The sequence below is a fragment of the Rhagoletis pomonella genome, unplaced genomic scaffold, assembly GCF_013731165.1.
Source record: "Rhagoletis pomonella isolate Grant_MI unplaced genomic scaffold, Rhpom_1.0 Rhpom_scaffold_00003, whole genome shotgun sequence".
NCBI lineage: Eukaryota > Metazoa > Arthropoda > Insecta > Diptera > Tephritidae > Rhagoletis > Rhagoletis pomonella.
This window is the reverse complement of record NW_023458557.1, coordinates 96,546,837-96,560,821: the sequence shown is the minus strand read 5'-3', so window position 1 is coordinate 96,560,821 and position 13,985 is coordinate 96,546,837. Positions and strand designations below refer to the sequence as shown.

Genomic DNA, 13,985 nt, shown 5'->3' with positions numbered 1-13,985 from the left:
AGTGGAAAATTCAATGTGAAATGTTGTATTTTATTAAAGCATAACTCGTTTGTTTCACAACAGGAACGCATTATACCCATACAATTGGAGCAGACACCGACCAATACGCCACAACAACAACCGAACTTCAATGTCAGCTATGGTGGCGTTACCAATGGTAAGTTATGTGAGAAAAGTTTCCGACACTTCAAAATATTTACAAGCTAACATTCTCCGCTGCAGCACCGAATAACTTTGTGGTTCGTTCGCCAAATCAGTTCGTTGATCAGGGCTATAACAATTATCCAACAGCGACTGGCACACAGCTGCCCGCGTCGGCTGCTGCTGTCAATGCGCAGCGCGTAATGTCACCAACACAGCAATTAAATGCACCACGCATTGTACAACAACAACAGCAATATACAAATAATAATGCTGGTAGCGCCGGCAACCGCTCACGCATCATACCCATCACCATGGAGGGTGGTGCTGGCAGTGAGGGCACACGCGGCCCGATTTCACCATCGCCGATCATTTTGCAAAAGTAAGTAAGCAGCTGTTGCGTGGCGTGAAAGCTTTAGAAAAAGCTTGCAATTCAAAGTTACTTTTTTATAATTCTATCAGCGCAGTTATTCCATTGTTTTGAAAGCACGCAGCATTTACATACTACTGTTCCTCATTTGATTTTTGATTTAAAAAATATGTATATTGTACATTTAAAAACGCTTTCACTAACTTTGCGCTTTTTATTACCGCTTTTTTTATAAATTTTTTGTTTGGTATTTTTTGTTGCCTCTGACATCGGTGATTAAGTGAACACTACAATCTGGTAGTTTACGAGTGCCCACTTGAGGCGGAAATACAGTACAGAAAGAGTCGTCTCAGGTAGGGTGAGAGGTGTAAACAAAAAATGTTCGTGTCACGTGTCATGTATCAGTGCTGTGAAGTTTTTTGTGTGTGCGGCATGAAAAAACACAAAGGCTTGCTTTGGCAGTCAAAAAGTTCATCATTAACAATGAATCATAAAATATTCAAACTAAAATTGAATTGGAAACACATACTTTTGTTTAAAATATTTCAAGTTAAAAATTTACTTAGACACATTTTTTAACGTTTATAGTTTTGCATAGTTCTCTCTAAAACCGGTATGCGAATATTTACTGAAAGACAATAATCGTCTCTGAATTGCAGGATTATCATACCTTTTCCCATCTTTAATTCAACATTCAAGCCAACTTATACTTTTCCACCTAGTCCTGAGAACTTGTAGATTTTTAATTTGCAGTTTTAATTCTTCTACAGACATCTAACTTAATAATTTTCATAATTTTCAAACACATGCGATGCATTTGAAAATACTCTCCTTAAAAGCTCATCCACAACATTTACCATCAACGATGAAGATAATTTATTACCCCGTAAAAGTATCTAGTTTTAAAAGCTTTTAAAAATTCCGAATTTTCTAAGTTCAAAGTTTCCAAAAAATTTAGATATCATTCAGCTAACGCTTTTTAAAAGTCAGTAATAAACTTCAAGGAGCTTTTGAAGATTTCAAATTTGACAAAACTATTTAACAGATTTAAAGCTAACTACTCTTTTTAAAATTGCCAAAGTTCTCAAAAATAAGTTTATGCAACCGACAACCTGCAAGTGTTAGTAATAGACTCGGAGCTTTGAATATTTCGAACTTTCTAAGTTTGACATAACTTTTGAAATATGCAAAACATACACCTGAAAATACAGTTAAACGCCCCAATGAGCTTTTGGGCTTTAGAAAGCTTAAACAATATCACTGACACCTCCAAAGCTATTAAATCAAGTATGCAAAATATACACCTGTATATACAGTAAAATACTCCAATGAGCTTTTGGGCTTTTGAAAGCGCTATATAAAATGCATTGAAAGCTTTAAAAAGCTCGGTGTTTTGCTTATGAAATGGCAACTCTGTTTTTTTTTCAAAAAAGCTCTATATAAAATCCAATGAAAGCTTTAAGAAGCTCGGTGTTTGTGCTTATAAAGTGGCAACTGATCTTAAGTCTTCATTTCTATTGAAAGTTCAAAGATTTTTTAGGTGGTTTTTACAAACATATCAAAATCAATTAAAGCCTCTGAAAAAAGTTGAAATTTTGAACTATGCAACCTTGAGACCTCATAGTTTTTAACTATATTGAAAATAATTTCAAATCAAACTTTTCGAAATAGGGATATGTACAGTTGTGAGAAATGCTACAAACTGGAAAACTGATATATGTATGTACATATGTACTATATATACGTTGAAAGCTATAGAAGTCATCAAGCTTTCTATGAAACCAATAGCGTCCGAAATTTTTTTTTGTAATTTTTCTATACCTACACGAGGAAAATAGTTTTCGATAAAACTTTATTGAATATTGCTACTTCAAGGTAGGAGCTTTCAAAAGCTCACCCCAACGTCAATTTATTAAGCACTGAGCACCTTCGCCCACACACACACACACAACCACTCGATGTTTAACAACAAAGCTTTTGTTTAGTATTTTACCACTAATCAACAAAATTTGCGCTACTAATTGACATCATCACTAAAACATCTAACCTCTAGCAACTCGCCCACTTCTTCTAGCGATCCACGCTCGTCACCCATACAATCGAAATCCTTTAGAATTTTGCAAAAAATCACTGACACTATTGACGACAGTAGAGGGGATGATAAGAAAGTGGAAAACAATACGGATGCAGAGCCCCAATTGCAGCGCCCACAATATGCGAGACAAATGAGCGCCCAACAGGCGCGCCAACAACCGAATGTGGAACAAATGAGACGCATGCAAATCACACAAGATTCGCAACAGCAGCAGCAGCAGCAACAACAACAACCGTCACAATCGCCACAGACATGGAATCAAGGTGGGTTACTTAGTACCCTGCAAAAGCTTCAACAAAGCTTAAGTGCAACAAGGTACATGTAGAAGTTGTTGAGAAGTAAAAACAAATAAATACAAGTAGGTAAATAAGAAGAGAGAGCAGGTGAAAGCTCTTGTAGCGCGTGGGAAACCTAAGTGCTATAAAGTGAAGTGCAGAGCTTAATTTAGATTTTTTTTTTCGTAATTACGTGATCCTCAATGTTAGCATAGATTTGTACATATTTACATAGTAGTGATTAACTGGAATAAGGAGTCTTAAAAAGAAGGTAAAGCAAGTGAAATTGGCGCACATATTTTGCTCATTCGATTGCTGTAAAGCTTTTTAACGCGCTGTTGTTCGAAAAGCTTTCGGCTTTCTGAGTTGGCTATTTCTAATATAAAAACAAAATTAAATAAACTTGTAACCTCCTTAATTAAGTTTCCTTTTAGTTGAGCTTTGTAAATTTCACAAAATAATGACTTTTGGTGTATGGAAAATTTTAGCCATTTAATAAAAAAGCACATTAATATTTTTAACACTCACACATCTACACAAAATACATTTACATTTTGCACACAGCATAAACAAACATTTGTACAGAACACTACGCTCCACCAAGGCGAATCAACATATTTATATATGTAATTCTCCGTTTTCTTTTCTTTTAGGTAATGCTTCGAAAAGCACTCTACCACGCACCATTTACAACAACTTCAATGGTGAGCTTATTGCAAGCTTGTTGGACTGTAGTGTATTAGTGTGAAAATCGTTAAATGTTTTTTGTGTTTCTGTTGTTTTTTTTATCCAAGGATGAAATTTTCAAAAATATATTTATGTATTATTATTTTAGACATGCCACAACCATATGTCCATCCCAGTGAACAACAAGTACCCGAACCGAAAAAATATACCGGTAGCGCAATACCAAGTCGATCATTTAAGATTTTGCAAGCGATGACAACACCGGAAAACGCTGGTAAGCTTTTTTACGCAAAGATATTAACGTAATTTTTTAAAAAGTTTTTTTTTTTTTTAACCTGAGTGATTTATTTTCATAGAATCATTAAATTTATGTGTGAATTGAAAAAAAAAGTTGTGTTAACCACAAGACGACAATCAACAGATGAAGGGGTGGTTTGGCATGAGCTTTTAAGTTTTTTAGATGGCGCAATTGATTACCTAAAACAGTAACTAAATGTTTCATAAGCCGAATGAGAAGTATGAGAAGTAAGGCAAAAAAAACAAATAAGCTGATCGATTTACTCCACGCAAGAGAGGAAGCCTCGATAACCTCTAGTAAAGAAATTCTTCCATAAATCCTACTCTACTAGGAAAGTTTTCTCCAACTCTACTAAGGTGGCGAGCTATCTGGGTATTAAAGAGAGTAAGTGTTGCGGTGGTACTGTGCAATATACGGAAACCAATATGATGTACAGCTGGGTTACAAGAAGTGTGGGAAGACAGTTAAATATTCGAAAGGCTAGTTCCTTAAAGATACCAAACGCTTCTGCTTAACAAGGTCGGGACCAATACCTGTGAAGAGATTGGTTTTCTCGGTGTCTTCCTGAACTTCGCCGCTATTGACAGTAACTGCCGCACTTGTTTTTGACTTGTCGTTTAGCTTTGCTCGTCGAAGGATGCAGTAAGAATACCCCCCAATATTTTACTTCGTTTGCTTTTGTAAGAACTTTACATATTCTAGTTGATTTAATGCGGGAATGCCATGGGACGGCAAGGAGAGGGTGATCAAGCGCGTTAGAGGGATCTCATACCTCTGCCGGCAAGAGAAGGAAAGTAGGGGAAGAGAAGGAAGGAAAGGAAAGAGAAGGAAGGAATGGAAGGGAAAGGGAAAGGAAGGCAAATAGAAGAGATTTAAAGAATTTGAAAAAGTGGTGAATTGATAACTATATAGTTTTAAACCTACTCTGGTTGGGATAGCAGTTGTTGATTAGTAGAAAGTTTACGCTAGAGGGAGAATTTCTATAGATAATTTGTAGTCAGCCTTTCATAGAATAAGCTTCATCTGTTGATTACGTCGTATTGCACACACACATACCAATACAAACAATACACATTAAGTTTCTAAATAGAATTTTCAACAAAACAAAACAAGCAAAGATTCAAGAAAATACTTGATCTATTCAAAGGTACATACACACATCCGGAATATCCACAAAACTTCATGACAAAGACTTAATTTACTACCACTTAACAATTATTATTATACATATATTATTTTATTTATAAATTTTTTTCTAATTTTTTTAACTACTATTTTACTTGAGTTAAAGAGAAATTTCACCTTTTTGTTTTGCATTATACTTTAATTTTAATAATTTTAAATTAATTTAATTAAAAAAAAAAATTGTTACTTTAAACCTGGCACCTGATTACCGCTTTTTTCGAACGTGTGTATTTATTTTGCATTGAAAATAATGATTAATTCACAACCTTTGGAAAACAATCTCAAACTAATCCATTTGGGTTGAATTACTTATTTCTCGCTGTACTTATAAATATTTATGTATTTGACATGGCTAAAAACATAAAAACTCTATATATATATATATATACACTAATTTGATAAGAAAGATATAAAGTGTAAATCTCATGGTAATATGTTTGCATGATTAACCTTTTAAGACTATCTAGTACTATCAGTTCCATGAAGCCAAACTTCGGCAAATTTTAGTAATCGCCAAGCATTTTGTCCTTAAAATTCCCCCCCAGAATGGATAGTTTAAGGTTTTTTTTTTGTTCGTAAATTAGTTAGTTATCATGAATTTTTATTATTTTCATAGATTTTGTTCACTCACTAAAGATGTTCACTCATTAACTTTGTATATATGGACACGCATACACACACACACACATGCACTGACCATCAAAACTGAGTGTATGGTGATTTTTGTTAAATATTTGCAACGATTTTCAAGTTAAAATCTTTTTTTTATAAAAATATGGTTCTTGCGCTAACTGAAAGCACATAGCTCAAACTTGCAAACAATATACAGAATTGCATAAGCCATGTAACTGCATAACCAAACATTTTTTTAGAAATTCAAGTTAAAAAATTCAAAATTTTAATGTATGTACAGTCGGTGCCGAATGTAAGTGCACAGAATCTATTTTTATATGGAAGAAAATGCGGAACACCCTCCGCAAAAAAAATTCTAAAAAATCAACGGGAATTTCTAGCGACTTGAAACTTGCCCTTTGTTTTACTAAAATTGAAAATTTTGAAATTTTGATTAAAATTGTTTGAATTTTTGTGACCTTTATATAAAGTGTGAAACTTTGATTTATATGTTTAAAGTTATAGAATGAGATATATTTTCATAAATAATTAATGACAAAAAAAAATCATGAAAATAATTGTGAATATTATATTAGAACAAGGTGCACACTCACATTTCACACTGACTGTACATATATTGAATTTTTCTAAATTCCATATATGATTTGAAAGTTTTACTTACGAGCTTTTGGTTAAATATAGCAAAAAAATGTTAGCCTGAAAATCATTTCATATATTTTACAAACGTTACCCTGCGTTCAGTTTTGATCGCCAGTGTACATAAACTGATTCAAACAAATGACCGCGTGTTAATTTTTTTTTAAATATTCGTAATGTTTTTTACGCTAAAATTTAGTAAAAATTCAACAAGTTTTCAAAATTTAAAAAAAAAAAAACCGCAAAAGCTCTCTCACAAAACAGATCTAAAAAATCAACGCGATCTCTTAGCCGGTTGACACATACAATTCATTAAACTTAAATTATATGGACTCTTAAGCTGCTTACCGAAAAATGTTCAGAAGATTCAGACTAACTAGTTGTAATATTGATGAAAATTTTTTGAATTTTTCTAATTTTTGTACAAAGTTTGGAACTGTGGTGATTTATATGTTTTTGGTCATTTGTTTGAGTCACTGCACATACACATGTTGTACACTAAACATTAATAACATAATTCGCGTAAAATTGGTAAATTAGTTATTAGAAAAAAAAAAAAAAAACAATTCAATCCTCTAAAATGTTTACTCATTTACTTTGCGCTCATTACGTTAATTAAACTATTTTTATTTCTTCTTTCTATTTCTTTCCATACCATTTTACATACAATTTATTCCAAAAAACCAACCCAAATTTTTTAGCCGAGTTGGCAGCCTCAGATTGTGTTGAATCGAACGAAAATCCTTTGCAAGCTGATGAAAATCAAAGCAAACAAATGGATAATCAAAATTTTACAGCAAATAATATGAATGAAAATAATGAAGACACTTTCGAAATTACCAACACACCTACCAAACATCACCCGACCAGCACCACATCATCCTCATCCTCCATTTCATCGCTTAGTTCTGAGTCCTACCCTCATTACATGCCCAAACATGCTTATCCGCCCTATGGCTATCCATATCCCTATCCCTGGTATCCACCACCATCACACATGCCAACCACTAATGGCGAAGCTTACCCGCCATGGCCATATGGCTACAATATGCCACCACCGCCCACTAACAGTGACCTCCCTGGTGGTAATGCCGCTTATCCCACCCATCCACCACATCCATATCCCTATTACTATCCTTACTATCCACCACCGCCACACTCTGTCCCTCATATGCAACCTACACACCCCGCCCAAAACACAAATGAATTCGATTCGCAAAATGCTTATCATCACCACTACGATGCAAATGCATCCGCCGCCGCGTCCACGTATCCTGCTTACGTGCCGCCGCCATATCCCTATCCCTACCCGGTTGCACCCAGCTATAGTCCGAGCCCAGCATCCAGCCGCGCCAGCAGCGTATTGCCCGACATCATTGTCACGCCCAGCACCGATGATATGCCCTCTCAGGTTATATTACAGCACCACATTAAAGTTGAGAAACGTGATGTGCCAAAACGGAATGATGCCGTGGAAATCGAAGAGGTCGCAACTAGCGGCAATGCGCTCAAAGCGAAAGCCATGCGTCGCGAAGAACGCGAGGGTTCTGTAGTCGATATATTGACACAACGTCTGGAAGACATGTCTAAAGTGGTCGAGCAAAACATGAATATGAGCAAGGATGTGGAGAAGAACTATGCAGGCGAGCGTGATAAGGAGTTTGGCGAGAAGTCACCAACGGATAATGCTTCCCCTGTGCCTGCACAAATTGTCACTCTAGCTTCGGAAACGGAAGTGAGTTCAGACTATGACAGCAGTAGCAGCGACGATGAAGAGGACTCTGATGTGACGCCTAAATGTGTTGAGCCTAATGGGCTACAAGCCATAAAATCTGTAAGCAATATACAGATCTATAAGCATCGTAAATCTCACACAATTGAAGCAGACGATGAAGATGACGTCACCACAGCTGATGGCGAAAGCGATGTATTCGATGAGGAAGACCAGGACGATGAAGATGCGGTCGAGGAGATTGAGTTGGATGAATGCATTGAGGACAACGACGACATGGATTATGATAATTTAAGTGTTATCTACGAAGAGGAGAGCGAGCTGGAACGCAGCAGTGAGAAGCCGAATACGATTATTTTTCGTGAAGGCTCTAGTGTTAGCGACGCTACAACTGTCGATCGAGAAGATGCAGTTGAGCAGCAGATTGAAGAAAACGACAATAATGATGAAGCGGAAGAGGACTCCACCTCGGTTACGGTGCGTCTGCCGCTAAAGTTCTCATTCAATGATGAGAATGTAGCCACTGTGGAGGTGGGCAAGTCGCAAATCGAGGAGAAACGACATAGTATCTGCTCAGAGGGCAGACGTAGCTCGTTTATTGTCGCAAATCCGAAACTCGACTCTGACGAGGAAGTGCAAGAGTACGATGATGATTGCGAGGTGAGCGTCACTATCAGCTTGAGTGGCTCCTCACGTTCCGGCTCAGTAGAACGTATACCGGAGAAACGCCGCACCTCAGCGGCATATCCCATCGAAGAGTTGCCAACACCGGAACCCAAAGCTGATCCTATTGGATCTAGCAGCGAAGATGTCTCAGTCTCATTTTCATTGAATATGCGCAATAAATTTATGGGTGAGACAATTGACAACAATTTGACCAACAATATCGCAGACATTAAAAACGAACGCGCTAAAATTGACAAAATGGAAGAGGTAAAAAAAACCGATATCAGCAAGAAGAAAGTGGCAGAGGCTAAGGAAAGCGTGGCGCAAGTAGTGGCGTCCGACGACTTAGATTTCTTTGCTACGTTGCGTGCAACCAAACTACAAGCCCAGAAAATGATGGAGCAATCGGCAAGCTATTGGGGGAAATCAACGGAGAAGCAGCAGCCAACAACGGAAACCGTAAACCAGGAAGAATCTTTCGCCACTAAGGTTGAAGAAGAGGCAGAAGTGGAGATGGAGGACATTTGGGCCGGAAATGAAGACGACCTACCAAAGCCGGTACCAAAATTAAAACTACCAGCCGCTCTAGCTGACGCCAAAGAAAACTTTTGGGCAACATTTGCGGCGGCTACTCGGAAGACACATGAACAAATTGAGGAAGCTGAGGCGGAAGAAGCGAAGGTGAAAGCTGCTGGAACCGAAGTCAAAAATGTGCCTGAGGCCAAAACCAAAAAGGCAGCTGAAGCTGAGGCCGAAGCTGAGAATGATAAAGAAGAAGTTGACTTCTGGGCTGAGATAGAAAAATCGAAGGAAAATAAAACGACTACTACAGAAAAGAAGGTTAAGACAAGCGAACTCTTACGCGAGGATATACATGAGGTCCATTATCAACCAAAAATAATGACGTCGCAAGCCGAGATATTGCCGACAGTGCTACAAGCTGATGTGTGCTCTCCGGCCGAAGAAGAACTGGAAGATGACGAAACAAGTGAAAGCGTTGAGGACGACTCTGAGGAAGAAGTAGAAGAATTTACTGGCCAAAAAGCGGAAGAATCGGAGGAGGAAGAAGACTTTTGGGCATCTGTTGAAAAGGCTAAAACTTCAATAGCCACCACAAAATCTGTCAAACCAATCGCTACGGTAGAAGTACATTCAACAGAAGCAGTTGCAGATGATAACGATTATTGGGCTAATATCGGGAAGAGTAAAGAAAGTACACAGGAAATTAAAAACACTTTCGACCCTACACTCTATCCCGAGGAGCCTCGAGAAGTTGATACAGACGAAGAGATCGATTTCTGGGCAGAAATCGAGGCTAAAAACCGAAACACAGATGACGTGAACTTTTACAAAGCTGCATCGTTCTGGGCTAGCCGCGAGCGCAAGAATTCAGTTGATGAGACACCCTACACGAAGGTGGTACCTAAACCCTTCACAGCCAACTTGCCTGAGGAGCCAACTGTGGATGTGGGCCTTTGGGCAGCACTCGAAGCTGCAAAGGGTGAAGAGCCCGAGTACATTGATCCAATTGTAGAGGAAGAGAAGACTTTAGCTTCGCAGTTCAATAAACTACCTCATGACGAGGAAGTCATTTCAGATAATGAAGAAGATGTCCATGCGAGCACGAGTGATATTTGGGAGATAGCTTCTTTGCATGAACCAGCTGTAGTAAACGTTTGGGAACCGCCAATAGAGATCAAAGAGTTCAATAAACCCTACGAAGCCTTAGAGCAATGGATACACGATAACGATGAGGATGAAAATGTTCTCGAAGAGAACAACGAGAGCCCGCGGATCGACGCGGCGGGCGAAGGAGATGAGGCCAATATAAAGCGCAATAATTACCGCAAGGCAATGGCTTTCTTCACCACCTCCATTGACGAGCAGAAGGAAGCAAGCGCTGAGCGGCAAATAAAAAGAGGACGTACGTCTAATAGAAACTCGTTGATCGAGCGCGAAAATGTGAATTTGAGTGAGCAAGAAAGCATTGAGGGCGCTGTTAATAATTACTACACAACAACAGTTACACAGAGTGCAATAAGAGGTAAGAGCGTTGGGCCCGAAAGCGTTTGCAAAGCACCAAGCTTACAAACTAAAGTAAGAGGTCGCAGTGTTGGGGTCGAAATGCCTCCTAACACAGTATGCGTTGATACAACTGCACCGGTTGGAGTAATCACTGAAGTTGGCGCCGACCGCAGCGCCACACCAACCAACTACAGGAAGCAGGAATTACCTGCATTGTACGTTGAACCGATTGTGGAAAAGAAACTTCTGCCCAATGGCTTACCCGACTTAGGACTCCAGAAAGAGGAGTCGAAAATCTCAGTGCGCGATAGGATTTCTGCTTTTGAAACAGGTGATGTCGAGTCACCAACAAAATCGAAAAATTCCGATAGTAAAATTCACTCACTCTCTGTCGAGAGTTATACACGCAAAGGCTCACTTTCACGTAACAGTTCACAGCGCTCTGAATCCGAAATGGAAGAAGATGACTCCGGTGTTACCGACATGAACAAACCACTTTCAGAAACCGACACAGAGTCGGAAAGCTTCCCCGAGTTGCGTAAAATGAGCAGCTACCAGCGTGCCGCCACACATTCCAGACTCTTCAAATTGCTGCAGGACGAGAACGACCCACTCGATGATGACAAGCTGAGCAAAGAGCTCGCCGATGAGTTCCAATTCAAGCCCAGCCGACGTAAGATTGTACACAATGTGTCCATCACACGTCGACAAAACCCAAACGCGCTCTCCGACGCTGAAACCATGTCGCAACGACGTGAACGTCTGTCGTTGCCTTTGCGTAAGAACACAAGCATAGACGCCGACAATCCATCGACGCCCAACAGTCCCGCCTCACCCATCATGGGTCAGCCGTCCAGCAGTCGCGCCGTAAGCGACAAGCTAGTCAATGAATTGGTACAGAGTTTGCTGTTGAAGCGCGACAGCAGTCATTTGCGTCAAATGCCTATGGAGAAGCTGCAGGCAGCTGCCAAGCGAGTGCTAGAAGAAGAGCTCGATTCGCTGGAAAATACATCGGTGGAGACCACACCGGCGCCCACGCCAAGCGAGCTGAAAGCGGACAAAAGCTATGCCGACTACTATGATACATGGTCGAAAGCGAATGGCAAGCCCGATTCGTTGCCACCACCGAAAGCGTATCGCGCGTTGCAAGATACGTCGCGACGCAGTCCCTGGTCGGTGCGTTGTCCACGCGTACTCAGTTCGAAAACGATAAACCGCGATTTGGCGCGTGTAACCGAATCGCCTGAGATCTTTACATCAAATAGCAAAAGTCCGGATTGCGTGTCGCAGTCACGCGAGGGCTCAGTGACGCGTTGGCGCAAAGTCTAGCAACGGGCAGGGCGAGGGGTTGGCAGCACGTAAGGATGAGTGACGCCGAAAATGGGGGAGAACTAAATATTTAAAATAGGAATTAAGGGCTTAACTTTAAGAAAACGTAACGGTGATGCAAATTAAAAATTTGAAATCCAAATTATGAAAATATAAAACAAAAATCCTGCGGTGCATGGCACCAAAAACCAAACCATAAATGTGGTTTGTCGCGACAGCCGAGCTGTAGGCGACAAACAGCCGCATTATCGAATGGAAGAAATTTCAGAGAACTTTTTTAACTGGGTGGGTAGCACCAACTCGCACAGGTCAACAACCCAACACTGCCTTTTTGTACTCAGTTAATAAAATTTAATCTAAAATTACATAGAAAAGTGAAAGTATGAGATGCTGTTAATATTTTGTAAATACTATAAATAATCTTAAATTCAAAGCATACAATTTTTGATTCATTTGATTAAAAACATTTTTTTATTTTTGTGAGAAAAAGCGTACACAGCTCCTGCCAGATTTTGCATTTTGACGAATCATTCATTTTCTATAAATAACCCAACAACAAGCAAATAAATCATGCACATAAAAGAAAACTCATTTCTGCTAAACAATCACAATCGTGTAAAAAATAAGCATAAATAAAAGAAAACCAACATAAAAATTTTAAAATACGCAAAATTTCGAAAAAAAAATCTGTTTGAAAAGCACAGTCATTACGCCGAAAGTTATACAAAGAAAAATCGTTCATTCGTTCGTTTGTTCGTTACCTCAGTGCATACATACATACATACATACATACATATATAAATCATGACCAATTTGTATGTAAATATGTACAGCAAAAATAAAATCGCTGAATCGACCAATCAACCAAGCAATCAATCAACCACCTCTCAGCCAAGTGTAGCGTTATTGCACTAGATCAATCGCAATCAGACACACAAACGAAAAATGCGTACAAACAAATGAGACAAACTTTTGTAAATTGCGAAAATTTATCATAAAACGTTAATCCAATAAATCTCTTCATCAACGAACAAAGTATTTTGTCAAGCTCATTCAAAATCCTAAGGTACCTAAACAAAAAAAAAAAAAAGTATGTTTCTTTAAAAATTTATTGTTTCCTTTTCGTTAATTTGCGTAAAAGCTGGCTTTTCCCCCCAAAATGTACTAATGAAATGTTTTCGTAAGAGATTCCATACCTGAACATTAGAAAAAATTTCGCGGGGTGTTTTTTTTTTTTTTTGATGCCCTACAAACCGGTTATGAGTTATAGAATTTGATCTCGGATAACTAAGAAAGCCGAAGGCCAATTCTAGATAGGAAAGACTCAGGCTTAAAGATCGGATATAAACACCTCCTCAAAGTTTAAATTAGGACGGCATGTATTTTTACGAGCAGTTTATGGAAGACATCCGAAAGTTGTTATCATTATCAAATCGCTAAGAGTATTATAAAATATATACTCGTTTTCTATGTTGGCGACACATTTCAAAGTTTCTTATTATTATCATCAGATCTACAGGCGGCCTTTAAGAGAAGTATTCTTATGATAGATAATTAAGAGTTTTGTTAATTTTTAACGGGAGCGAAGACCACTATTGATGTTGTTGTTGATCTTTCGTGGTCACTATTAATATTTCATTGGTACAGTGGACATCGAACTCGGATCTAATCGAAATTTTTGGCTTGTTTGACTTCTGCAGGTTTAAAACAGGGCCCGAGGACAAAAGGTATGATCGAAACTAAATGTCGTTCTCGTAGTTTCGTTCTCAAGAACGTTTCAAAACCAAAACCGAAATGAGAATAAAACTGTTGAGGACGTTCTCAATGTGAGATATATGTATGAGAACAAAATCCTTTGGAGCATCCCAAAGAGAACAAAATGGCAAAAATACTTGAGCAAACATTTCTAAGAG

The 13,985-nt window shown here is 38.6% G+C and overlaps 2 protein-coding genes across 14 annotated transcripts in view; one reads left to right on the top strand and one right to left on the bottom strand.

Moving 5' to 3' along the window:
* The window catches only part of LOC118735886 (DNA fragmentation factor subunit beta), a 119,473-nt gene that overhangs the window by 93,276 nt on the left and 12,212 nt on the right, over positions 1–13,985 (bottom strand). The window lies entirely within an intron of this gene.
* LOC118735876 overlaps positions 1–13,985 on the top strand; it is a 53,990-nt gene that overhangs the window by 35,594 nt on the left and 4,411 nt on the right. For 10 of the 12 annotated variants that reach the window (XM_036465873.1, XM_036465881.1, XM_036465871.1 and 7 more), the window contains 6 exons: positions 64–157; positions 223–523; positions 2,565–2,869; positions 3,535–3,585; positions 3,717–3,842; positions 7,022–13,138. In XM_036465873.1, coding sequence (XP_036321766.1) covers positions 64–157; positions 223–523; positions 2,565–2,869; positions 3,535–3,585; positions 3,717–3,842; positions 7,022–12,072 — 5,928 coding nt within the window. In that variant the 3' untranslated portion in view covers positions 12,073–13,138. The remainder of the gene's footprint in view (positions 1–63; positions 158–222; positions 524–2,564; positions 2,870–3,534; positions 3,586–3,716; positions 3,843–7,021; positions 13,139–13,985) is intronic. The other 2 variants (XM_036465874.1, XM_036465875.1) reach the window with 2 other exon arrangements.